Genomic DNA, 25,522 nt, shown 5'->3' with positions numbered 1-25,522 from the left:
TTTCAATTTTTTTTTTCTCTGCAGCTATTTCTATGCAGCTACTAAAATAGTTTGAATAATTCTTAGGCCTGTAACCCATTCAATGCTGGAATGTCCAACTGCTCTTCGTTGGCTATACAGCTTTGTTTATATTTTACCTCTTACGATTAGTCATACTGTTACCACCACACCATAAATGATTGCCATGCTACAGATTTTGTCAAAATTTGCAATACTGGTCTTAAAACCCCCAGATTAGTGTTCAGACATTCGAAACCACCAAAAATGATGGGGCTAGAAGACTCTGTAATGTGTATGAAGACAGCTCATCTTTCCTCCAACACATGACGGAGGGAGAAAGAGAAATGGGAAATTGGATATGGGAAACTGATCAGATTTGCAGACGGCACAAAGCTAGGAGGGATAGCTAACACTAGGGAAGAGAGTAGTCAAAAAGATCTAGAAAAGCTTGCACAGTGGGCAGCGACTAACAGAATGGCATTCAACAAGGAGAAATGCAAAGTCCTACATCTGGGCAAGAAAAATGAAGAAAGCACATACAGAATGGGAGGAATTGGGCTAAGCAGCAGCACATGTGAAAAAGACTTGGGTATACTAATAGATCATAGACTGAACATGAGTCAACAATGTGATGCAGCAGCCAAAAAGGCAAACACAATTTTGGGATGTATTAAGAGAAGCATAGAGTCTGGATCACGCGTGGTAATTATCCCCCTCTACTCTTCCTTACTCAGACCTCATCTAGGATACTGTGCCCAGTTCTGGGCACCCCACCTTAAAAAAGACATAGACAAACTAGAACAAGTTCAGAGAAGAGTTACCAAGATGGTGAGCGGTCTGCAAATCGTGTCCTATGAAGAACGGTTAAAGGATCTGGGAATGTTTAGCTTGCAAAAAAAAAAAAGGCTGAGAGGAGACTTAATAGCGGTCTACAAACATCTGAAGGGCTGTCACAGTGCAGAGGGATCAGCCCTATTCTCATTTGTACAAGGAAAGACTAAAAGCAATGGGATGAAACTGAAAGGGAAGAGACACAAATTAGATATTAGAAAAAACTTTCTGACAGTGAGGGTGATCAATGAGTGAAACAGGTTACCACAGGAGGTGGTGAGTTCTACTTCAATGGAAGTGTTCAAACAAAGGCTGGACAGACGTGTCTGGGATGATTTAGTGAATCCTGCACTCTTCCAGCCATCCAACTACATTCTCTGCAAACCGGTGGTTGCTCAAAGGCTAAATGATTCTTGTTAACACTGAGTGGTGAGTCACTTAGTAGTTGTCCACTTAAGCTAAATAAAAGGGAATGACTAGCGACTACTAAGCCGCCACTTGCTCACTGCCCTGTCAGGGGCCATGTGTACACGGGCTGACAGTCGCTCATTAGAGCAGTTATTCGGGTGACTGTCCGCCCATGTAAAGGTACCTTTATGTTCCTAACACATGACCATGAAGCCAAGCCAGACATTCACGCATATAGAGCATGTATATGCATCTTAAAGGGTTTTTTACCTGAATAACGGGTTATCCCTTCTCAGGGATGGGGTGTAACTTGCTGATCGGTGGGACCCCTGCCAATCTCCAATGGGACTCCCGTGTCCTGCTATCCCACCATGGCAGGGTTGCTTCTTCTCCCACAGTGACGTTCCTCTGAATGGGGTGCTGGCTGAGCATGCTCTATCCGTTTGGTGGAAAGCAGCGGTGGTGCAGGTCGGTCAAGAAAGGTACTGCAGTTTAGTTTGACATAGATGGACATTTGGAATAATAAGTGGAAATGTTATGGAGATGTTGTTCTGTCTCCAGAATACCCCTTTAATGTGCCTTCATCTTTAGACTATTGAAATAAATTGCAGTTGTGCATGTAGCTATTCGATTTACATTTTATTTTCCGTGTAAGGCCCAATGTCCACAGGCGGATTTGATTTGCGGAATCTGCATGGGTCACCCGCATAGAAGATCCGCAATTCAAAGTACCCAGTGGGAATCATTGGCATCCGCAACTGAATTTAAGCATGTGGATTTGATTTGCAGACCGTTTGGTGTGGAAAACAAATCGCTGCTGCTCCATTTCAGCGCCGATTCCGTCGTGCGGACAGACTCAATAGAAGTCAATGGGTGCGGACGATAAATGTGTGCATAATGCGGTCACTTGTGTGTATGTATGTATGTGTATATATATACATACATACATACACCACTCAGCCCTGCTGTGCGCACACATGCAAATCACGTACACAGAGCTATTCTCTTGAGTAGGACCGGTCATATGATTATAAATGGTCCTTTACTGCTGTGTTCTGTGTGTTTGATGGACCTTCTCATTGGGAGGTCAGTACACTCCACCCTGTACCTACAGTCCCTGCTATCTGAATGATGCTTCCTCTCCTACCCAGCACTAATTACACTGATCCGTGTTGGGATAAAAGAAGTGTGCAGCTGCATAGTTCTCTCTCAGGGACTCGGCAGACATTGCGAGACAAGGGGAGAATTTGGTGCCCGAGCAGGAGCACCAGTCAAACAGGTGAGTGTGAAAGCTGAACTGTGGGGAAACGACTACATTTCAAAGCTGATCTGGCTTCTTCCTCAGGTAAATCTCCACTAAGATTGTGGAGATTCGCGTAAGGAAGAAGCTAGTCCAGCTTTAAATATGTAACTTCAGTAAAGCTTTCTTACTTGCCTAATTAGAGTGGTAGTCTAAGTTTTCCCCTAGTCTCTTTATTATTTGTCTGACAATCAGCACGAGGAGCAGGCAGCGGCCATAACTCTGAGACAGCACTTGGACTCGTAGAGCCTAATACAGGTGGACAGCGCTATCGTGGATACTTTTTTGTAGTCAAGTGGGTATGTACTTGAACCCCTTGTTTCTGTTTTATCTTACATAAGAACGCTCAATGATTGTTAAGGAAGTGATCAGGGGCATCTGGAACTGCCAGATCCCCCTGACTTCAGAACATAGAGCGCAGACACTTTTTAGCAAGATGTTTTTCTTGCTAAAGAAAGTGCATCTCTTAAGGCCCATTTACACGCAAAGACAATCTTTCAAATAATTGAAAGATTGGAAGTCCTTGCAATCGTTTTGCATGAAGTGTCAATGGACACTAATATCCATTAACACTATATCAGCTTCATTTGCGTGTAAAAAGGCCTCCGGGAGCGGTTTGCAGAGCACAGCATGTGGTCCTGGTTCTGCACACAGCTCCATTGTTCTTGCATGGGCTGTCGGCTGAATACAACGTAATCTCTGACTCCCGTGCAGAACACAGTGTGCGGTCCCTGTCATTTCTTTCCTGCTTAGCAAAGGTTTTTACCTCACCTTAAAATCATCGTTCAGCCGAAGAGTGAGCGCTGGCAGCGTTTACACGCAATGATTATTGCTCATATGCCATCATTTGAACGAATTTTGAGCGATACTCGTTGCGTGTGAATGCTTCTTTACAGTCCAAAATATGACACCTGATCAGCTGTAGAATGCCTTTATCTAAAATGTGTGCACATGTGAGGGAGAATTTCATGGGAAGCAAACTAATCTACAGTAAATGTTTTTGGAATAGGGCAGGATATCCAGAGGGAAGCTGCTCTTAGAGTATGGAAACTCTGTGTAGACTTGGCAGTGGTTGAAGTGAAGTCTACACTAATACTTTTTCAGTCATTAATGAATTAAGATGTTGTTTTAACATTTACCCATCTATTGGGCATTGAGATGATTTCCACACGTATTCCTCTTTTATGAGAGCGTTTCTTGAATCCATTAAAGGGGTTGTCTGGTTGTAAACTATTGATGGCCTATCCTCAGGATAAATCATCAATAGTAAATTGGTAGGGGGTCTGCCCCCGCCCCCCCCCCCCCCCACTGATCAGCTGTTTACCAGGCCAGAGTGTTTTTGCACTTAGCTGATTTCTACAGGAAGTAGACTGTTTTGTTACCACTGCAGTGGCCAAGCTTGTAATTGCAGGCAAATTCCCATTAATTTCAATGAGAACTTGGCCAGCAGTACCAAGCCTGGTCACTACAGTAAGAATGGAGCTGTCTACTTCCTGCAGAATTTAGTTCGATACACAAATGCATCGGCCCACTTAACGGCTCATCGGCAGGGGGCCTGGGCGCTAAACCAGTCTACTATTAATGACGTGTCTTTTAGGGTAGGCAATCGGTAGTTTACAACCCCTTTAAATCTTGCTCTAGAAGACCAGTTTTACAACTTGTATAGAGTCGATCTTTAACAAACTTCAAAGGTCACAGAATGTAGGTATGTTCCATCAACAGAAAAATGCTGAGCTCAAAGAACATCCCATTCTTTCATTACCGCGCCTGCCATCCTTTAAGAGTATATTTAGGTGCATCAGTCTTGTTTGTTCTTCAGAGTCTTGAGTCACCGCCCTGGTAAATGCAACACATGAAAACAATGCGGCCTCCCTTTCCTGTGCTCCCATCTGTTTTAGTAAAACCATTGTATTCATGTCACAAGGTTTTGTGTAATGTTGGAAGATTCAACCATTGTCTCCATAAGAATGTAACACCTTCTTTTCACTCCCCTGCTAGTTCCTTAACTTTTTTTTTTCCCGTCTTGGCCTAACTTTGTATTTCTTTGCTGTTCTGAAGTCTTATAGCAATATTACAGAGTCGGCATTTAGATGACCTTGTTGCTGCAGCACATTCTTACTTTCCAGTTTGACTTGGACGTTATTGTAGAGAAGTTGCAATTAAGGTGGCCATACACAATAGACAAATGTTGCCTGCATCGGCTTCCGAATTGTATTTTATATGTATGGGATTTGGTGAATGTTACCAAAAGGATTGGCATATTCGATTTCAGTATGACGATCCTTTGTTCTTGAGGAAGATCAGCCATCGCCAGAGGTGGTCTGGCAGTGGCTTACTCCCTTGTTCACAAAAACATGCACTCATGGCCAAGCAAAATGTACATCTTTATGCTGGAGTCGGTAAGAATATCAGTCTCGAGGAGGTTGTGTCATGAGACTTTCCCTTAGAGAATGCAGCCCTCAAGGGTGAACTGCTGATTTGTTCTGCTCCTGATGCCCATGGCAAATGGCTGATTTTCCAGGAAGAATCCACGGCCAATGGGGCATTTCCCCTGCAGGGGAGGTGTTAAAGGATGGCTAATAGAAGGACTGCTTAGTCCGCCAGAACTCTGTTCCGATTAATTTCAATGGGAGCTTGGATGGAATACAAAACCTGGCCACTACAGTAAGAATGGAGCTGTCTGCTTCCTGCAGAATTCAATTCAGTGCACAAGTGCATGGGCCTGGCAAATAGCATATCAGCAATGGGCTAAGGCAACAAAAGCTGCCAATCTACTATTAATGTCTTATCCTGGAGATGGGCCATCAATAGTTTACAACTGGATGACCCCTTTAATAGGAATTGATACAAATCTTGAGAGCATCCTTTGTTTTTTTGCTTTTTAATTAAAAAGCAAAAAAACAAACTTGCCTATAAAATATTTTCAATACTCTAATTGGTGCTTTTAGTTAGTTTTTGTTTTGTCTTCTTCCAAATCCCCCTTTTGTTTCCGAGCAGGATACCTAGTAATTAGACAAGCTCTTTCACCCCTCTTGCTTGTAGGTCTTCACGAGTTGAAGACGTCTACTGCTTTTCTGTAGATTTCTTGGAAGACACTTTTGATGACCTGTGGTCACGGACACAATGGCAAAGTCCGCTGCCACTTTAAATGGGAATCTAGAAAATATGGTGGGAAGGGTAACAACCCATTGTAACGTGGCATGAGTCACTTTTTCAGGATTAAAAGCCACACTGAAAGAGTGTCCTTCAAGCGATACAAAGGCTTTATTTTTCTTCTCCAACTTGATTAACAGGCCATTAACTCACGTTGCCAAGGGAATGTATCATATTGCTGCGCACTACTGACAGAGAAGCAATTACATTTAATTTTACTCTTAAGGGTACATTTGATGTATGGGTATATTGTGTGCACGGACCTTGCGCCAACACTTCAGAAACTTCTGAAGGGAGCTGGAATGATTTAGAGGGCTTTTTTAAGTACAATTACCTTCTGGTAATCACAGGTTGAAGTATTGCTGCTCCTGGAGTCTATTTCTAGGGTTGCATTATGGTGGCTGTTGAAGGTTCCTTGCTTGATGCTCCGCTAACTGGTGAGAGGTGTATCGTAAGCAGTGTTTTCCTTGCGTGCCGTTCCATGGTGAAATGTCCAGCATTCTAGATACTCTGCTTGAGGACCTCTGAAAACTTGTATATCGGTAGTAAGAAATTCTAAGATGTTTTAGTATATAATTCATACCATTCTCTATTTTATTCCTATTCTGGCTATTGTCTTTATTTGCAACTGACCTTGTTGGCTTGTGGTCTCCTGCTGGCTCATTTACTACTAGTTGTGTATATATGCTTAGGTAATGAAAGCTAAGCTAATAGAGTACATATAGAGCTCTACATGGGCCGATAGTTGCTGAAGGAATCTCTCAAAAAAGTGATGACGGGTGACTGACATCCCGTGTAAATACAGGACCCAACTGGGCGAAAGAGCGACTGTCACTCACTTGTCAGTCACTTGGTTTCTAGCTCACCTGCAAACCAGGCAACTCTCAGCCTGTATGAAGAGGCAGTCGATCTATGAATGATTGCTTGTGTACTGTGTAGGGAGGGGGCGGCTGGAAGAGATCTCCCGAACGCTTCGCCTCCAATCATCGGAGTGGTGGTATTAAGCACACAACAGTTGCCCCAAGTAAAAGTACTCTAATAGCACCAGAAGATCCTCCGATGGGCCAAATCTCTAATATAATAATAGGTTTTGTTCTTGCTACCGCATTTTGAGCTGACTTATGGTGGCAATATACATCAGACACCCTACCCTCATTTCGGCTTGACTGGCCAATCCTCTTATTTGTATGGCAGACACCTGACTCTTCCTTGATGTTAAATATTGGACAATTGAAATTAAACTGCCCAGTCCTTTTTTTTTGTTTTTTTGGTAATAAGCCACCACCAAGGGAGCCTGGCAGCAACTTTTTTCCCCCTCACTATAAACAAACCATGTGCAAGGCCAAGCTGAAATGTTTACATCTATGGGCCGGTTTGGGAAAGATTAGCCGTTTAGCCAACATCTATCTAATTTCTGATCCGTAAAGCTAGCCACCCATGTTACACGCAAGATAAAAATCTCTGTAAAATAAGTTAATTTACTTGCTTTTTTGTTACTAATCTCTGTGATTTACTATCTTTTTGTTTCCCTAAAGCTGTAAACTTCAAAAACATTAATGAAGACAACAGGAGGGAGCAATTTGGAGAAATCTTCACATCCATTGACACTTTAGCCTTCACCTTCGGTAACGTGTAAGTCCAAAAATCATCATCGAGAAATACTTGACAATTTTGACAATTTTGTGTGTGGCGTTTTGAATCAATGTGCTGGGAGTGAAATCTATTGCCGCTACATTTAAAGTACCTTTCTTAGGCCAAATGCAGATTGTCAGGTCGGATTCTGACTGCAAGATTCTCGCAGTGGGATGCGACCAGTGACCCCCCCCCCCCCCCCCCCCGGCTTATCTGTCTAGCGTCTACGGATGTGCCGGCTGGCACGCAGCTGCACATGCGCCATGCAGAGCAGGCACGTCAGCGATGGCGAGGCTTGCACTGAAATAGAACATGCCACGATTTCCACCCAGCGAGCAGATATCAGTTGATTTCCGCTCGTAGGCATGGGAATGCATTTTTTCAATGCAAGTCCTATGGGCTGTATTTGCTGTGGGATCCGGAGCTTCGGCTCCTGCACTGTACATACGCCCGTGTGCATTAGGCCTTCTTTCAAAATTGAGTTCTGTGTTTAAAAATAAAAAAAATAATTAAAAAAAACAACAAAAAACTGTTTTGAATGCTATAAGCTTAATATTGAGTAATGCGCATAGAACTTTTTACCCCTATATGAATATAAAAATGTTGTAAAGGGAGTGCATTCACTGTCTACTTTTCTTGAATTGATTCCTGTGAAAATGATCCTTCTAGTTTTAGACCTTTTTACCTCCCTTTAGAGTTGCATCATCTGCTTTAATATAGATTTTTTTACCCTCCCTCCCCACCTGTAGTGTTTCCGATTTCCTTATGGGAGATGTAGACAATGGTTCATCATTGGGGCTTCATGTATCTCGGAGAAGTCGGGTAAGTTTATTCCTCAAATGGTTTTCTAATTTTGATTCGGGAGATTAAATCTTTTGCACGTGATGTTTTAATATCTGAACACCTTGTTATGCTTCTTGTATGCTTTCTTCGGTTGTCGCCAGTGCAGATTTCTGGCTTCTGGAAGTCGTCTTCCAAATGGTCTTCAAACTTCTTCCCGTTCGGTGAAATAGGAAAATATTTCATTATAGTAATGATGACAAAGACTATATGGCAGAAATCTGTGGAGGGTTTTTGTTGTTGTTGTGTATTTTTTGGGGTTTTCTTTGCGTTGATTTGTACACACCAAGGTAGAGAATACATTCAGTTTTTGCCAGGTTGAGTCTCACCATCATGCACGTCACCGTCCACACACTTTGTAGTTTGGAAATTGACTGGTATATCTAGACATTGCTGTGGATGATCCAATGATCAACAACAACAACAAGGTCAGAGCTCGGAACACGAAGTAGTATGGGCAGGGGAGGAGCCAAGAATTTACCTGTATTACAACGGCCATACACAATAGAAGTCACTTACTGGTTGAGCAACCATTAATGTCATGTAAGCTGTCCATACATGTTTAATGACACGAGGGTCGGAATTAAGAGAATTAACCACCGCCAACTTCTTTCCTGACTTAGGAGTCTGTCATCAGTCGTCTGAAACAGTCATTCATTGTTCCTTGGGGTGAAACTTACCAAGTGATTTGGTAGAACGCCTCTATTTTGATCAACCTTAAACTAATATGTCACCTCAAGCAGCAACACTGATGAGAAAAGCTAATAAACTGTTTTGACATTATTTTTTTTTCATGTACACAAAAGGATGTTTTACTGATTGTCATTAAATTCAAGTTTTTCCTGTCTTGGAGTTTCATTATGTTTGTAATAAGTTCATTTGCTTCTATTTGTAAATGGTCCGAACACATTTGGCAGCTTTATGAAACTGTCTATAAGAAAAACGTCCTTGTCCAATCACAGCGCTGCTTTCATTTCTAAAGAAAACTATTAGACTGTTTATTTTAGAGGATTTCATAAATCTGCCCCCTTGTCTGCGTTCGTTATGAAATGATCCATTTCCTGCATTAAATAAAGAAGATTCTCTCTTCACATACAGTATTATGTACTTTTGTAATAGTCTATTTTTGGTGTTTGCAGATTTGGTTAGTTGAAGGGTTTTGCCCAAATGTAAATACATTGGTGGCAGCAGAGGGTGGGCAATGAAATACTCAACTATCTGCTGATGCCGTGCTCCTCCAGTCCTTCAGTTAGGTGTATTTACTTGGCCTATAGCAGTCACGTGGTTCTTTACCCACATGACCACTACAGCCAATAGGAGACCCCAACATGTGATATAATCGGTGACGTTCTGTAAACAGGCCGAGGCTCCTTAGTTAGAATCCTATGTGACCTGTTTACAGAACATCACCTGGCCGGAAGACCCAGTTACATCGTGGCTAACATGCCATGGTGCTGGGGCGCCGAAACTGTGCTCCGGTGCCACAATAAGTATATTGATCAAATATAGGTTAGAGGGTGGGGTGGTAAAAAACAAAACAAAACTGCAGTAATGTAAAAAACAAAACAAACCCTTTTAACATTAGGATTAGTGTATTAATGTTTGTTGTACTAGTTACTGCACTACAGAGCCCATCTTGTTCCATCAACTTACTACTATACAATAGTTGTTATGGGCGGCTGCCCTGCTTTAGTAATATAAAGTGGACAAAGAAACATACTATGTTGGACCTAAAACCTCCTCCCTCCCCCCACCCTGTTGTGCGGCCCCTTTTGGGTGCTAGTTAACACTACAAGACCCCTGACCACTTGAGACAGGAGAGCTTGGTGCTCGTTTGCCCCAATTCCATTGCAAACCCTTATTTGTAGGACCTGTAGAGAGGAACCATTTTTCATTGCCCTTAACCCTTTCCAATCCACTGTCTGACGTCTGAAGACATTCTGATAGAAGGCTCTACAGCTCCGATTTTGGAAGACGTCCGGCAGGGTATTCTTACTGTATTTTGCTGGCCGCTCTGTTGTCTGGGGCCTCTCTGGCATGTCACATACTGCAGTACTGCAGCACTATTCTATAATGGCAGAAGGAGAAGGCCCCCTAGTAACCCTGAATCCAAAATTGGATTGCAAAGGGTTGAAAACAAGGAATGCAGACTAGCTTTTGGGGAAGGGGGGGGGGGGGGGGCTTTTCTCTTAAGTGACCCCCATAGCAGCCATGTGACTGTTTCTATACTATATACAGTCTTATGCAACACGCTGCATAGCAGTTTACACTTGTGCTTTTACAGAATAGCTGGACTAGTTTTAGAGCTCACCTATGAATTACTATTTTTTTTAATTTTTATAGTCTTTTGAAAATGTTTCCATGGAGGATTGTCCCGGCTCAATTCACGAGAAAGATGATCTTCAAGGTAAAAGCCTTATTTTGTGTAGGTGTTAAAGTACTGTATGCAACATCACATTTTAGATTGTGGTTGTATTGGGATTGTGGCAGTATTTCTGTCCCCCAGACACTGAGGCAGACTGTCTGTTCACCTGAGAAAATTCAGATTCAGGAGTCCTTCACTTGCTAATAAACTGCAGTAATCTGTTAATTGATCTAAACTTAAAATCCTTGTTGTCTCCACCTTTGCTTGAAAGGCTGGCCATGCACACATACTCCTGACCCATCATGCACACAAGTCTGCCGAGCATGCGTGTGTTCTTAAAAAGGGGAAAGGGGAAGTCAGCTGCTGCCAGAAACCTCTGATGGCGGCTTCTCTGTTTGAGAACAAAGGCATTGTGGCAATTAAAATCCAGATTCCTTATGCTTTATCTTCCTGATCTTATATTGAGCGGTTCTCTCCCCATTACGACGACATGCACACTTATCCGAACATGCATGTTTTTGGTGGCCGCATACCAAAACCAAAAGTCAGCATTTACATTAAATTACAGGTGACGATGCATGTAAGCCATGGCTGCAACAAATACAGTAACAAACACCCGCATCAGCACTCATACACTCTTAATATTGGAATAAAATTGCACAGCGGTTTATACGAACCACATAAAAAGGCTAAGTTTTTGGCACTTTTTTTGATCAAAACATGTGGGCCCATCTGCCACATCCAGGCAAACCTTACTGGACTCGTACCTAGCTCTAAGAGACCTACCCCCTCCTAAACACTACCTGGATGGCTGGTCCCACCACAGTGGGTGGGTGTATGTATGTATAATGGATCAGCAATGGGTGTATGTATGTACATGGATCCAGCACCATTGCCCCGCCGTCTTCCCAGCAAATGTTGTAAAGATGACATCAGAAAGTCACCTGACTGCCTCAGCGTCTCTGCTCTTTCATCTGGCATCAGCGCTCATCTTCTGGGCGCCATAATGCCAGGACCGCAGAATAGTGGCCCTACAGTCTCTAATTGTCTGCAGCAGTCAGGTGATTTTTGGCCCTGGATCCCTTTTTGTTATATTAAGACACATGGAGTATTAGCAGGAAAGTTGTCCAGTAACCAGACGACCCCTTTAAATACCAAGTACAGTTTTATCTCATTTTATAGGAGATATATAACGCATTGTAAAGATATTCCCAAATCCGTTATTACGACACATTCCTGGTTCTACTCTTGTCCTGATGTATCAAATCTATTATAGCGACATTCAGTGGATCACGTATAGTTCCTAAGGGCTTCTGATCGTTTCTATTTTTTGTTGCTTTTTCACATTGAAAAAGTGATATTAGCTGATTAATATGACTTTGATTCCGGCACCATTTGCAAGCAGCGCCTATTTGAAATCAAGAGGATTTGTGTTTTGAAAGGCACTCGTGGGATGTGTGGGTATGCAAGTATAACAATGGTCATACGGCAGGTGACGGGCTCATAGTACTTGTGACTCTGACCCTTTCTTTCTAAAATCCTTGTCAATCCTATTTACTGTCAAGCAGCATTAAAGAACTATCCAAGATCAGAGCCACTTGAGCATTCACAGTTGGCCGGTACTCCCTGCCAGCCGGTGTGGAGCTTCTGATAGAAATAATTCATTTTAACATCGTATGTGGCTTTCAGGGCAACTTCGGGCGGAAGAAGTGGATAATTTGCTCCTCCGAAATGACAGCGGCGTTGAATCAGCCTTATCTTACGCTAAAGCATGGTCAAAATACACCAAGGATATACTGGCCTGGGTAGAGAAGAGGCTTAATGTGGGTGAGTGCCTTCTCTTGTTGCCTAATGAGCTTTGGAATTAAATCTGTTGGCAGGCTTGTGCTTTAGACTGTCAGTAATGTGATTTCTAAATTACCAGCTGTTTCACTGACTCTTCTTTATTACTTTTGTTTCACTCTCTTATCAGAATCCGTATCACAGCATGTTTTCTGTTTTCCATTGCAGAAGCCGAAGCTGCTAGAAATCTCGCAAAGATGGCCGAAACGGCAAAATCTATTGTGGGCCCACAGGTTGGTCTCTATCAAAAGTATCAATGATTCAGCATTTGTATCATAGCTTGAACAGTTGGTTAACTTTCATCTTAAAACAAACTCGTTCTAAGATCATTGATCCTTGCTAATTTGCAAAATTGCTTAAAAAAAACAAAAAAAATATACAATATGCCTATCTGAATGTGGTCTAACAGGCATAAAATGCATCAGCCCGAACAGGGGCGTAGCTAAAGGCTCATGGGTCCAGGTGCAAAAGTTTGTCTTGGGGACCCCCAACGTCTCAACGCAGAGGCGTAACTTGAAGCTCCTGGGCCTCAATGCAAAACCTGTAACAGGGCCCCCAACTATAATGCTTTATTCATAGTACTGGGCACCCTATATGGAGAAGAGAGGCCTTATGGGCCCCCTAAGGCTCCTGGGCCTGGGTGTAACCACATCCCCTATGTTACGCCAGTGGCCAGAACCCCTGTAGTTCTACTGAACTGAACTTAAAGCAGCATAGATCCATAAGTAATAGATTCCTATGCTGCTGTAAGTTCCTTTCAAGTAGAACCACAGAAGTTCCAATGTTACATCTGGAATACAGACAGTTAAACACAGGTATAATTTTGAATGAGGTCTTGCTCGGATTTTACACTTACTAATATTACCGTGAGTTTTTTTTAAGTGACCTCTTCCTGGGTGAATGTATCTTCAATGCATTTTGCAGGCATTAAGACGCTGCTGTGTTACCATTAAATAAACCAGAAATAAATAATGATTAGGATTAGAGATGAGCGAGTAGTGCCTTAGCCGAGTATCTCCCCGCTCGTCTCTAAAAATTCGGGGGCCGGTGCGGGTGACAGGTGAGTTGCGGCGGGGGGAGAGAGAGATCTCCCCTCCGTTCCTCCATGCTCTCCCCGCCGGCCCCCGAATCTTTAGAGACGAGCGGGGAGATACTCAGCTAAGGCACTACTTGCTCGAGTAATGTGCCTTAGCGAGTATACTCGCTCATCTCTAATTAGGATCTGTTACTTTAAAGTTCTGTTTTTTTTCTACTAGTTGCCTTGCAGCAGGTCCTTGAATAACCGTGAATCTGTCCAGCCTTGGCACTGACATGAATAAATATATTCACCGCACCTTGTTTGTTTTCATTGCAGGAGTTTATGCCATTCCAGCCAATTTTCACAACAGCTTTTCAGAATGACGTTGAGTGCAGCCAGTTATGGCTCCAAACCATCACTGCGCTTCAGAGCAACAAGTTCATTCAGGTGAGAAGGCATGCCGTCATTGTGTACATATGTGAACCTTGGTAACAAGCTGGTATGTATGGTTAGGGTTACCAGGAAGTGCCTGATATCATTGCAGCTGTAAAGCTTTGATTTTGTGTGTTTGGTAGGATACTTTCAGCTCCAGCTAAAGTTAAAGGTTATGAACACTTTTGCACTTTTTTTTTTTTTTTTATGAATATGTTTTTGGAAATGAAGACTTTTTGTAATTGGATTTCATTACAAACTTCTGATTGATTGCTATGCTTGTATTGTTTTCTAAGGCAGTGGAGGACTTAAATCTTAGCAAACCCTGCCAGAGTAAACTCCCAGGTCCTCCACTAGCCTTCTTCTTTGTTAAAGGGGTTTTCCATGGATATGTCATCAATAGTTGATCCAACCGATGATGCTGTCAGCACCGCAAATAGAGGTCAGAGCGCCAGCCTCCGCACCGACCTTTTTGTAGTGGCTGGCACTTGTATCTGCAGGCATAACTCACGATTTCAATAAGAACTGCAGTTACAAGCGTCAGCCACAACACCAAGGTCGGTGCGGAGACTTCTGCTGTGACCTCTGTGCATATGTGGCGCTGACAGCATGCACCTGCTTAGCTGATCGGTCGGGGTCCCGAGCGAAGGACCCCCAGCCGATCAACTATTAATGACCTATTCTGATAGGTCATCAATAGTATTTTCCAAGGAAAACCCCTTTTAAGTTTAATTCAGTGTCTTTCTGTTGAGCTATTAGTTTGTCAGTGCTAGGGAATGTGGCGGAGATTAGGAAGCTGGAGGGCAGAAAAGGCTACTACTGTTTCCCAAAAATAAGACCTACCCTGAAAATAAGTCCTACCCTGTGTTGTGGTTTTTTTTTAAGTGGTGAAAGGGAAGGATTTTTTTTTTTGGGGGGGGGGGGGTCTTGAAATATAAGTCCTACTGTGAAAATAAGCCCTAGCTGCATTACATAAAAAAAAAAAGGAATACATTACCTAGCAGGCTCGGTCAAGGTCCCTCCCACTGCACTCTGGAGCTCCACAGCGCGGTGGCTGTGATTTGGTTCTTCGACCGCTGCTTAGCTAATCGATGCAGCATTTGAGAAACCAATAACAGCTATCACATTGGTTCATCGAGCGCTGCATTGATTGGCTGAGCAGCGCTCGATGAACCAATCAGAGCCATCGCATCATGGATGCGGGGTTTATGAATCCCATAACCAGGAAAAGATCTTCTGTGGATGGCCGAGGACTGCAAGAAGTGAGTGGGAGCCCCAGAGAGCAGTGGGAGGGACCTGGACCGAGCATGCTAGGTAAGTATAAGACGACCTAGCTCCTCTTTTGCGGTAAAAATTAATATAAGACTATCTTATTTGGGGGGAACTTTGTATTACAAAGGCCTAGAATTCACTCTGGGTGAATTTTCTGCTCTTATCAGCAGTGAAGGGGATGAGTATAGGAGCTACTCAGAGGGAGGATGAGATAGGTGTAGTGTAATACAAAGTGGTCATGGTTGGGCTACACAGCCTCTAAAAGAAGAGAAGGAGTTGAACTTGTGTACGTTCATTTGTGAGAGAGCCCAGCTGAACAGGGGTTTTAATGCCACAAGCCAGAAACTTGAATGCAAAAGACCCTAAAAACCAAGTATGAGGCAAACTAAATGCATGAGAAAAAAAACTCAATGCAAAAACAGTGTATTTTTTTTCCTGCAGGTACTTAAGATGTGTGTATTTTGGTTTTTTTTAATACACAAATGTTTCCATAGTACTGAATTCTGTGATCTGGAATCTTGCATGTACCAATTAATAATTGTACCTGTATTTTCCCTTTTAAGGTGTAACCTTTTAGGTGTCTTATTGATAATTGTTCCATAGTACCAGACTATAAAACATCGAACTCGCAAAGGGGTGGATACCCCACGAGACCCCCTTTTTGTAGAATAGCTGTGCACTGATGTGAAAGCTCAGTTTAGCTGACCATAGATACGTTGCAAGTATTGTCCTTCACATATTATTTTATACACGCTTCACATGCCAGCAACATAACAGTCTTACTTTGACTCTAGCCTCTTCAAGCCCGAAGATCGGAGCTTGACAGACAAAGGAAGGAAATGAAAGAACTTTGGCAGCGAGAACAGAAGAAAATGGTCAGTACACAGGAGTTCTAATTACATTTTGCTTCTGCTCCTCCTCTCTTGGACTTTCTAGCTCTCTGCCACTGCTGCAACAATTGAGTATTATGTAATTGTGGCTTCACTACAGTTAATGCAAAACCTGTAACCACACAAGAATAAGGGATTTTGTATGAAAATATACTGCAATACACAATCAGCCATTGTCCAAGAACAGGTTAATGCAGCTATGTATTTATCATTCTGAATGCTATTAATCTTTGGCTGGCCATACATTTTAGGTATTTGTATTGATTCTTCCTGACCACCCACCATATACATGCAGGTTCAGCTGCGTTTACATGTGTTCTTAATGGGGAGAGGGGAGTAAGCCGTTGCCAGTTCCGTTTCAGACTGACTATTGACAGACTTCTCGCTCAGTGTAAATAGGAGTCCTTCACTCTTTGAACTACCACCTGTTTGCAGTGAATGGAGGTGGACGGCTGGGAGAGATCTCCAGCCCACCCCACCTCCAGTCTCTTGACAGACTATTGCTGCTTTTTGAAAGCAAGGAGCCATAGACACTGGAATGGCTGTAGGATGGGCTGACAGTTGTACCATGTAAGCAGGGGCGTAACTAAAGGCTCAGGGGCCCTGATGCAAAAGGTGACCTGAGCCCCCCCCCCCCCTCTATCTGTATTTGTACCCGTACCCATACCTAAACCATGCTGCACAGAGGCATAACTTGAAGCCTCTGGGCCCCAATGCAAAACCTGTAACAGGGCCCCCAACTATAATGCTTTATTCATAGTACTGGGCTCCCTATATGGAGAAGAGAGGCCTTATGGGCCCTCTAAGGCTCCAGGGCCCGGGTTCAACTGCATCCCCTGCACCCTCTATAGTTACGCCCCTGCATGTAAGGGTACCTTAAGATGGTCTGATAATGCAGGCTTGCTAAGTCTGTTTTGAAGTATCCAAGGGGTCACCTTGTACACTAACCTGTAACCCTTAGGTCTCTTTTACATCGAGCGCTTGAGTGCCCGACAGTGGTCCCAAAGATCATCGGTCCTGCGCTTTCACGCAGGAGTGAATCAGTCACCGAATGGAGGTGAAACGTGCCGATGGTCTCTTCCGGCTTCTTTTCAGAGTGAGCGGGCAGTCGTTGATTGATTTGAACCACTTCCTGTTTTACACAGGGCACATTCTCATCATGTATTTATGCCTATATGAGATGAGCGATAAACAATTTACTGTTCGTCATTCAGTAGTTGGCCATGTTTGCGCTGAATGGTTATCGTTCAGATTCGCTTGTGATCCAATGATTACCCTAATGATGATCGTTCCATGTAAAAGAGCCCTCACTCTCTGGGAACACTGAATGTTCTGTCTTTGAGAGTGGAACTGACTACTACTTATTTCTAAGGCATTTTGGGGTACTACTTTCTGATCCAGTTTAGAGGGAATTGGTTATTGCACACTTTTCCTAATCTATAGGAGTCTGCTCTGTTGGCAGGTTCTCTTGTATTGCAGTAGGGTAATGTTAAACAGCTGTGGTGCAGCACGTGTATTTCACCCACTTGGTATTTCTGTTTTTATATATTGTGGTTTTGTAATATTGTTTTATGCAGCAAGAGTTGGAAACCGCTCTTCGGAAAGCAAAATTATTAAATATCCAAAGACAAGATGAGCACGAGAAGGCAAAATCAAGCACAATCCGTGCTGAGGAGGAGCAGCTTGGCGTAACCGGAGGACTCATTAAAGAGGGAAGCAAACAATTGGAGAAGAGGAGACGCTTGGAGGAGGAGGCTTTGCAAAAGGTATGTGCTTATAGGATCGGTGGCTACAAAAATATTTACTCTACCCATAGGAACGAATGAGAGTGAACTATAATCGTTTGGTGCAAATACGAGCCGACGTGGAACGAGAATAGTTCAACATTCATTTAATGCAAGCAAAGAAACCATCATTGGCTCGTCAACTTGTCAGTCACCTATACAGCGAATGGGAAGACTGAAGGATTTCTCTCTTTGAATGGGCCAAGGATGTATCGTCTATATGTCTATTGGCTCGTCTAAAAGTACACAAAGTAATGGCACTGACTTCCTATAGGATAATCCTTATACAGTCCGCTCATCTTATTTTTGGTGAATATATTTTTTTAATATATTCTAGGCTGAAGAGGCGAAAGAACATTACAAGTCTTGTGTGGCAGAGGTGGAGGAGAAGAGAATGGATATGGAAAATGTGAAGAGCGAGGTTTTAACGCAAATACGGGAGCTTATTTACCAGTGTGATCTCACCCTGAAGGCGGTAAGCGTCTTGTAGACAACCTATGTGCCATGTCGCCCGAATCTATGCAAGTCTTTCAAGAGTTGGCAATATGTGAGTTTAAGAAGGTTGGGTGTCTGCATGCCGGTGATAATATAGTAAATCTCGTCACACATTGTTAACTGATAGGAAAGCACTGTGGAGAACTCTCTGCAACTTATTAGATTGAAATGAATGTTCTCAGATTATCTCTAGCCGTGTCTGTGAAGGCAAACCCTGATGTTCCTGTGGTTATCATTATAGCTTATTAATGGGGGTCTGTCAACAGAAAAATCATCTTAAAATGCATCCCCATAGTGTAATGAAGCATGACACAAGCACGCCATACATGACCTTACGCAAAAAAGCTGCGCGGTGTACCAGAAATTCTTATGGTTTTTGCGCACCCAGTATGCAAATCCACCGTTTTGAATCAGAGAGGCAGTGCCATTATCCCTCTGCGTCAGCGCATCATAGCAAAAACCAAGCGCCCTTTCCAGTTTGCAGCCACCTTCTGTGTTTTGCCGTCGGCTCTAGTAGCCCTCAACTCTCGCAAAGTAGCGTGCACCCCTCTGGCTGGGTTTTCCTCGCACAATGAGGAGAGGTGTATACACCTTGACTTAAACTGTGCACTGCGCATGTGCTGGAAGACATGACCAGAGGGGTATGAGGCACATATGAGATTTCAGCTCTACCAGCGCTGGCATACATAAATTAATTGGCTTCTGCCTCATTGGGATTTTTTTGCCTTCCTCTGGATCAACAAGGGGAGGGGGGAGAGAAACAGGCTGAACTGGGTGGACTTTGTCTTCTTTCAGCCTAACATACTATGTTACAGGGAGAGTGGGTGGCAAGCAGGAGGATAGGTTGGGTTTCTGCTGTGACGCACTCACTTCAAGAGATGATGGTGCCACATTTTTGACTTGCAATGGTGTATTTGCAAGTAAGAATTTTTTTGTGTGTACAACCTTGTGTCATGCTGCATTACATTATGGCGGCAGATTTAAAACTATTTGCAGAATCTGGTGAAAGGTTTCCATAAAAAACTCCTTAGGCAGAGCCCTTGGTTAAGCCCAAGTTCAAGACAACCTCCTCTCTGATCCGCGGAACAGGCTGTCCGATGTAGGATGGTAGCAAGGACTAGCTAGGATGTACAAGCCACCTCACAGCCTGATCCTTGGCAAGATGCACATTACTGCAGTAATGGGCTCAGCGGGAGAATCGCACAGGAGTGTACACCGAAGACCCCGGGCTGCAATAACAGCCACAGCACTCAGTCCACATGCACGCAATAATGGTGTGTAGGACCAAGATGGCAGCCGCAAACCCCGATACCCAGCAGCAGGTTGCAAATTAGTCCACAATGCGCCAAAGGGTCTTCCCAGCACAGCTCAGGACTTTCTGATCTAGAAGAGGTGCATCCAGTCCTTGCAGGCCACACAAAATGACAAGGCGGGCCAGATTTGGCCGGCGGGCCTTCGGTTTGGTGCATGTGTACTATATCCAACTTTTTGTAATATGGGATCCACAGAGTTAATTCTAGGTTGCCCTTCACTGCTACCACAAGAAAAGATTACAAAGTCTCCCATTGTAATCAGAGGTTGTCTGCTGTCCATTGATTACAGGGGTTTATCCTTGTAGCTCTATTTGCCAAACATTTCATTATCTGAAGGCAGGCAACTCCTTTAACATATCCCTGTAACTTCGTCTCCAGTGGAGTTTACCTTATATGCTCCTTTAGGTCGGTTACATACAAACTGGTTATGGACCTTGCTGGAGCTGCACATTCAGAGCCAGGCTTGGGATCTATTCCTGCGCTCTGAGGTCTGGAAAGCCCGTCGTAGAGAACCGTTTTGAAAAAGCCTACTTAATTTTGCAGATCGGATTCCAACCTTTACAATAAATATACGTTTTCTGCACGGAGCCATATTATGCTTGTGGGTAACCGGCCTTCTACAAACACTCATATACTGCAGCCGTTCCATTGAATTCCAGCTTTTATGAACTGTCTAATATGTCACTCATTAAAGCGACCCTGCAGTCCCAGGGACAAGAGGTGGGGAGTAATGCTACTTGACGGACTCTGCCGTACTTTCCAGCCACCTCATAAAGTTACCCTCCTTTCCCTTCTGTCCCATGACCGGAGGGGAAAGGCGTATATTACTGCAGTTGCCCATCTTGGAGAGCAGCGGACAATGTAATCTTCGGGCTATTAAACATTCATAGTGCATTGCTAGTGTTAGACTACCAATGCACTATAACTGCTGTCTGATTTGCCAGGGTTGCTCATGTGATCAATGCTGGCCAATCAGAGAGCAGTGTGCATTAGGTAGTTTAAAAAAAATTGTGGCGGACATCTTGAATAAACAAAAACAGGACCCAGAACGGGCAAATTAAACTTTTCATTAGGTAATATGCCCACCCTCTCCTTTTCTAACTTTGGGACTAATTGTCTGCCGGGACCAGAGGGTCTCGTATTAGGATTTGCCATGGGCTTTAATATGTATAACCTATGCTTGGCAAAGGCCATCAACTCTTGGAACCTCCACAAATCAGCTGATTGGAAGGGTTACAGTCCTCCCAAGGATAGGCCATCAATATAAAAAATTTCCTCCAGTCCTGGACAAACAAAGATGGTCGCACCGCTTCTCTGACTGCCTGATGTACACTGTGCATTAGTGTACATCTAGAATTTAAAACCCTACTTGCTGCTCTGACTGGCCAGTGCCGTTCACATGGCCAGCACTGGCCAATTGTAGCAGCTGGCAGTGACTTTGGCGCTGTGCATTAGTATGCATCATTAGTCTATCAGGTAGTCTCAAAACCACCATGGTTGTCTTTGTCCAGGATTGGAAGGTCACTTGAAAGTCCAGGTCTCTTTAAGACCATCTGTATAGGTTAGTCTTAATGACCTGGCATGCAGGAACGCCGTGTGGACTTTTAGAAATGGTATGAAGCCAACATGAACTCTGAAAACAAGATTTAAGTGATTTTGAGACCCGGGTGCTGAGTTGCTTTTCAATGACCAGGGCAATTCAATTAACTTGTGCCGCTTTGTAGTGTAGCCAGCGGGGAAGGAGTTAGAGCGGGTGCAGTAAGCTTCTCCTGGGGCATGTATCTGAAGAGGCTTCATGCCAGAACCTTCTCATTCCCCATTAATAATACCAAGATGAACTCGGGCTTATAGTTAACTGCATTAAGTTTCTTTGAAAACAGACGAGCATTCTGATCTTGCCTCTTTAATCTCCTTCGGTGGGGAGATGAAAACATGTTTTGGTATAAAGATGATTCTCCATCATCCTGGGTCGGAATAAAAAGTAGCTCTTTCCTTTTGAAACCCGTCCAGCAGTAGAAAACCCCTTCACTTCTGGTATCTTAGTACATTGTCCAAGGCTCTCCTTCCATAGTGAAGGGCTTGTACAACAAATATACCCTGTGTGCGCCGGGGCTGTGACTGTTGAACCAGTGTTCTCTCTTGTAATAAGTTAATTATTTCGCTGAATGAGTCTTTTATTACCGGATTGACAATCTTTTAATCCTTGAGTGCCTTTCCCTTAAAATGGAAGTGCTTCAAAGTTTTTAGTACTTTTGGGCGGACGACAGGTTGCATCTAAATAATGAGACCCCTGCGATATGTACAAATACAGTGAGATATGTTTTACTGGAGGGTTTTAGAGCATTTTTAGTAATGGATATGAATGATCTGTGTGGCGTATCCTCATTCTATACAGAGGGGGCGTTTGAAGAATGATCTAAGAGTTTGGACTTGCGGGTTAAAACTGCCACTTATTATATAGATACATGCGGCTGATACAGGGATGCATTATTTTAATGAAATAATTAAGGGTAATTGTATTATAATCCTGGTTTGGTTTTATTACATGAGAGAAGTAGTAACATTATTTTGGTAATAAAGGAAGCATCGTGGCTTGTCAAGGATTTGAGAGATATGCCACTGGTTCAATTAGGGCATATCCACATAAGCAATTTTTCATTTGCAGTTTCTGCATTGAGTTTTTTTTTTTTTGTTTTTTTTTAATTTGTCATGTGATCACTATATTAAAGGGATTCTGTCATCAGGTTCATGCTGCCCAGACAAGGGGGTGCCTATTGCCCCCATGTATGTTTTATTCAGATTTTTAGGAAAAACCTACTTTGGAGTTTGACTCTGGAATAGAGCGTTGAGCCACAGAGGCGGGCCGGCCTCTACTTGTCTGGACTGACAGCTCTCCCTATATACAACTGAGGAGAGAGCTGTCAGTCTTCATGCAGCTGACGGGGAGAGGTCAGCACGGGCCACCTCTGTGACTTGGAGCTCTGTTCCGAGTCAAACTTCAAAGTATGTTATTGTTGAAACACTGTAGCGTTTCATAATAAAATATACACAAGGGCAATAGGCATCCCTCTCCCAGGTTCATGCTGCCTGTGGTTAGGGCAGAATTAACCTGATGACGGAATAGTTTTAAAGGGGTGGTTGAAGCAACTGGCTCGGGATGGTGGCAAACTATAAAGACACTCTCCTCACCCAATCCCTTGCCGGTGCCCAATTCCCTGCTTCTCTCCACCTCCTCCTGAAGCGATGATGTCCCGATACCGATACATGTGACCATGGCAGTTTGTCACCTGCCGAAGTGAGCCTGGTCACGTGTCTCTGGTGTCGATGATGTCATCTCTGCTGCAGAAAGTAGCAGCGAGAAAACTGGACCAGCAGTGCATTGGGTGTAGTTGGGGGACTTATTTTTGTTTTGCCACCATTCTGTGCTTGGCTACCATTCGGAAACTTTTTTTTTTTCTTTCCCTGCCTGGATAATTCTTCTGATCCAAAGTCAACAATCCCATAATGGGTTCTCCAGTATCTTCAGTACAAAAAGGGAAATTCTCTGAAAATGTTTTAACAAAAGCAGATTTTGCCACGGATTTGTGATCTGCTGTAAGTGAACTCAACCTCGCTCGTCAGTTGTTACCTGTGCGTCGCTACCTTGAGCTGCCCTCAGAACTGTACTTATCCTGTAAGCTCTAGAAAAGTGGCAGGTCTCAGAAAATTACTAAATTAACATATGCAACTTATATATAGGAGTTATTAATTAAAGTGAATGTCATCAACTATAAGCACCATGATCTAAGTTTATAGTATTTATAGTTTGTGACGTGAAGTCTGGGGAGCCTTTTTTCATACTCACCCGGATCCTTGTACCTGCAGGGTCCCTGGCGAAGTCAGTGCATGAATAACAGCTTGACTCTTTTCAGAAGACTGGGTGCTCACACCTCCCATATGGAAGTGCGTGCGCAGCCTTCTGAAAAGAGCCATGCTGGTGTGCATGCGCCCGGGGGCACTGCAGACATTGGGTACTATGAGAAAAAAATTAAAATGGTCTCCCCAGACTCCACGTCACCCAAACTTTAGGGTGGTCCAAAGGTATGGGGGACAGCTGCATAAAAGGAAAAGAGTGGTTGGGAATGCCATCCTGTGTGGCATGTTGCCATGTGAAAGGGAGCAAATCTGAGCTGGATGGTGGCCATTTTGAAAGCCACCATCTTAGAACGATGTTGATATTTTCAAATGGGAAGGGGTGCATATGACATATGTATCTAATATAGAATTTGATGAGGAATCGGAATCCATGCTTAAATATAAAGTACCTTTATTCTTGCCAAAGTTATTAATATTTTCTGTTACATGGAACACAAGGACGATCCACTACAGGATATGCTCAATGTGTTCCCCCCCATCTTACCCCTTGGTTTGAATCATGAAGTCTTTTCTCGTCTCCAATTCGCGATGCAATGAAAGCAACACCTCAGTAGAAATGCTTGCACGGGCGTCCAGGATCTGCTGTTGCATGTGCTCAACACTTTGGACTTTCAGTACGTAAATTCTGGATTTGACCTATCCCCACAGGAAGATGTCCAAGGGGGTGGGATCCGACGAGTGCCGGGGCCACTGCACCGCGGAAACTGCTGTTCTAAAATCTTGCGGACATCACATCCATAATGTGACTGAATCGCCTTGTTACGTAACAATTGCACATTCTTGGCAGCAGTTAGGTTACCATCAATGAAGAATGGGCCCACTATCTTCATACCCACACACTGTGACTTCCTATGCGCCAACCTTCTTAGAAGGATCTGTGCAGTGCGGGTTTGTGTCAGACCAGTAGCGAAAGTTTTGTGGTGTTCACCTTTCCATGCGCACAGAAGTTTGCTTCATCCCTGAATAGTACAGTCTCTGTGAAACGTGGGTCCCGTTGCAATTGCTTACACCTATTCCATTAATTTAACTCTGCAATCAAGATCATGCAGCGACTGGATCTTGCATGGGTGCCATTTGTGCGTAGCCCGTATCCACCCGACGGTGAGTCGACTCGCCGAACTCCCCTCTGACAGACGCTGGGTGCTACAATGTGGACTTTTGCAGGAGGACACCAGGATGGCCATTTCGTCTGTGGTAGTTTTGTTATGACCACTTTTTGGCAGGTCAAACACAGAACATGTTTGGGGAAGTTTGGTAAGCAATTTGCTAACTATGCCATGGCTGATGGAATGGCACACTGCAATGACTTGGGTACTGCGCTCCCTGGAGATCAGCACAATCTCTGTCCTCTCCTCTCGTGGTAATCACTTGGCCATATCTGCGTCTGTAACAAAGAGAAATGTAATGGCTTTGCTGGAATAAAGATGCATCACAGTTCAGCAGAGAGATGTGGATTCCTCATCCAATTGTCTATCAAATACATACGACATACACACCTTCACATTTGATCAACTTGGCAGCTTTCAAAATGGCCACTGTATTGGACACACCACCCTTCACAGATTTGCCTTCTCCTTTGCAACATGCCAACACACAGGATGGCGTTCCCAACCACCAATTTCCATTTATTCAATTGTCTCCACGCATTTGGATCACCCTGTATAAGCAACATAACTTAGTTCATGGTGGTTACAGTTGATGATACATTCCCTCGAATGCCAACCACAATTATGGCATTCCCACCGCTGTCTTTGCGAGGTTGCTCATTGTGATATTTTTGTTTTCTGATCCATCCCGCATAATCCCTAACCCCTTAAATGATGGCCAATACGCCTTATTGGAGTTCAAACCTGCACCTACATCTTTTTAAGGTGGTGGCTTAGCTGACTACTTATAGTCAGACTTGTGCTCTAACCAGCAGCAGCGGAGAAGCCTCACATCCTGGCATTTTAACCACTTACATGCCACACTCAATAGCAACTGTATCATGAAAGTAGATGTTAGGGGGAAGGGACCCATATTGCCACCCATT

General features: G+C 43.5%; 1 protein-coding gene across 3 annotated transcripts in view; it reads left to right on the top strand.

Moving 5' to 3' along the window:
- The window catches only part of ARHGAP29 (Rho GTPase activating protein 29), a 116,764-nt gene that overhangs the window by 74,465 nt on the left and 16,777 nt on the right, over positions 1-25,522 (top strand). For all 3 annotated transcript variants that reach the window (XM_066597368.1, XM_066597369.1, XM_066597370.1), the window contains 9 exons: positions 7,228-7,324; positions 8,074-8,146; positions 10,508-10,571; positions 12,219-12,356; positions 12,540-12,604; positions 13,726-13,836; positions 15,888-15,968; positions 17,561-17,749; positions 18,105-18,242. In XM_066597368.1, coding sequence (XP_066453465.1) covers positions 7,228-7,324; positions 8,074-8,146; positions 10,508-10,571; positions 12,219-12,356; positions 12,540-12,604; positions 13,726-13,836; positions 15,888-15,968; positions 17,561-17,749; positions 18,105-18,242 — 956 coding nt within the window. The remainder of the gene's footprint in view (positions 1-7,227; positions 7,325-8,073; positions 8,147-10,507; positions 10,572-12,218; positions 12,357-12,539; positions 12,605-13,725; positions 13,837-15,887; positions 15,969-17,560; positions 17,750-18,104; positions 18,243-25,522) is intronic.

Source organism: Eleutherodactylus coqui, chromosome 3 (assembly GCF_035609145.1).
Source record: "Eleutherodactylus coqui strain aEleCoq1 chromosome 3, aEleCoq1.hap1, whole genome shotgun sequence".
NCBI classification, from domain to species: Eukaryota; Metazoa; Chordata; class Amphibia; order Anura; family Eleutherodactylidae; genus Eleutherodactylus; species Eleutherodactylus coqui.
This window is presented reverse-complemented; position numbering and strand designations above follow the sequence as displayed.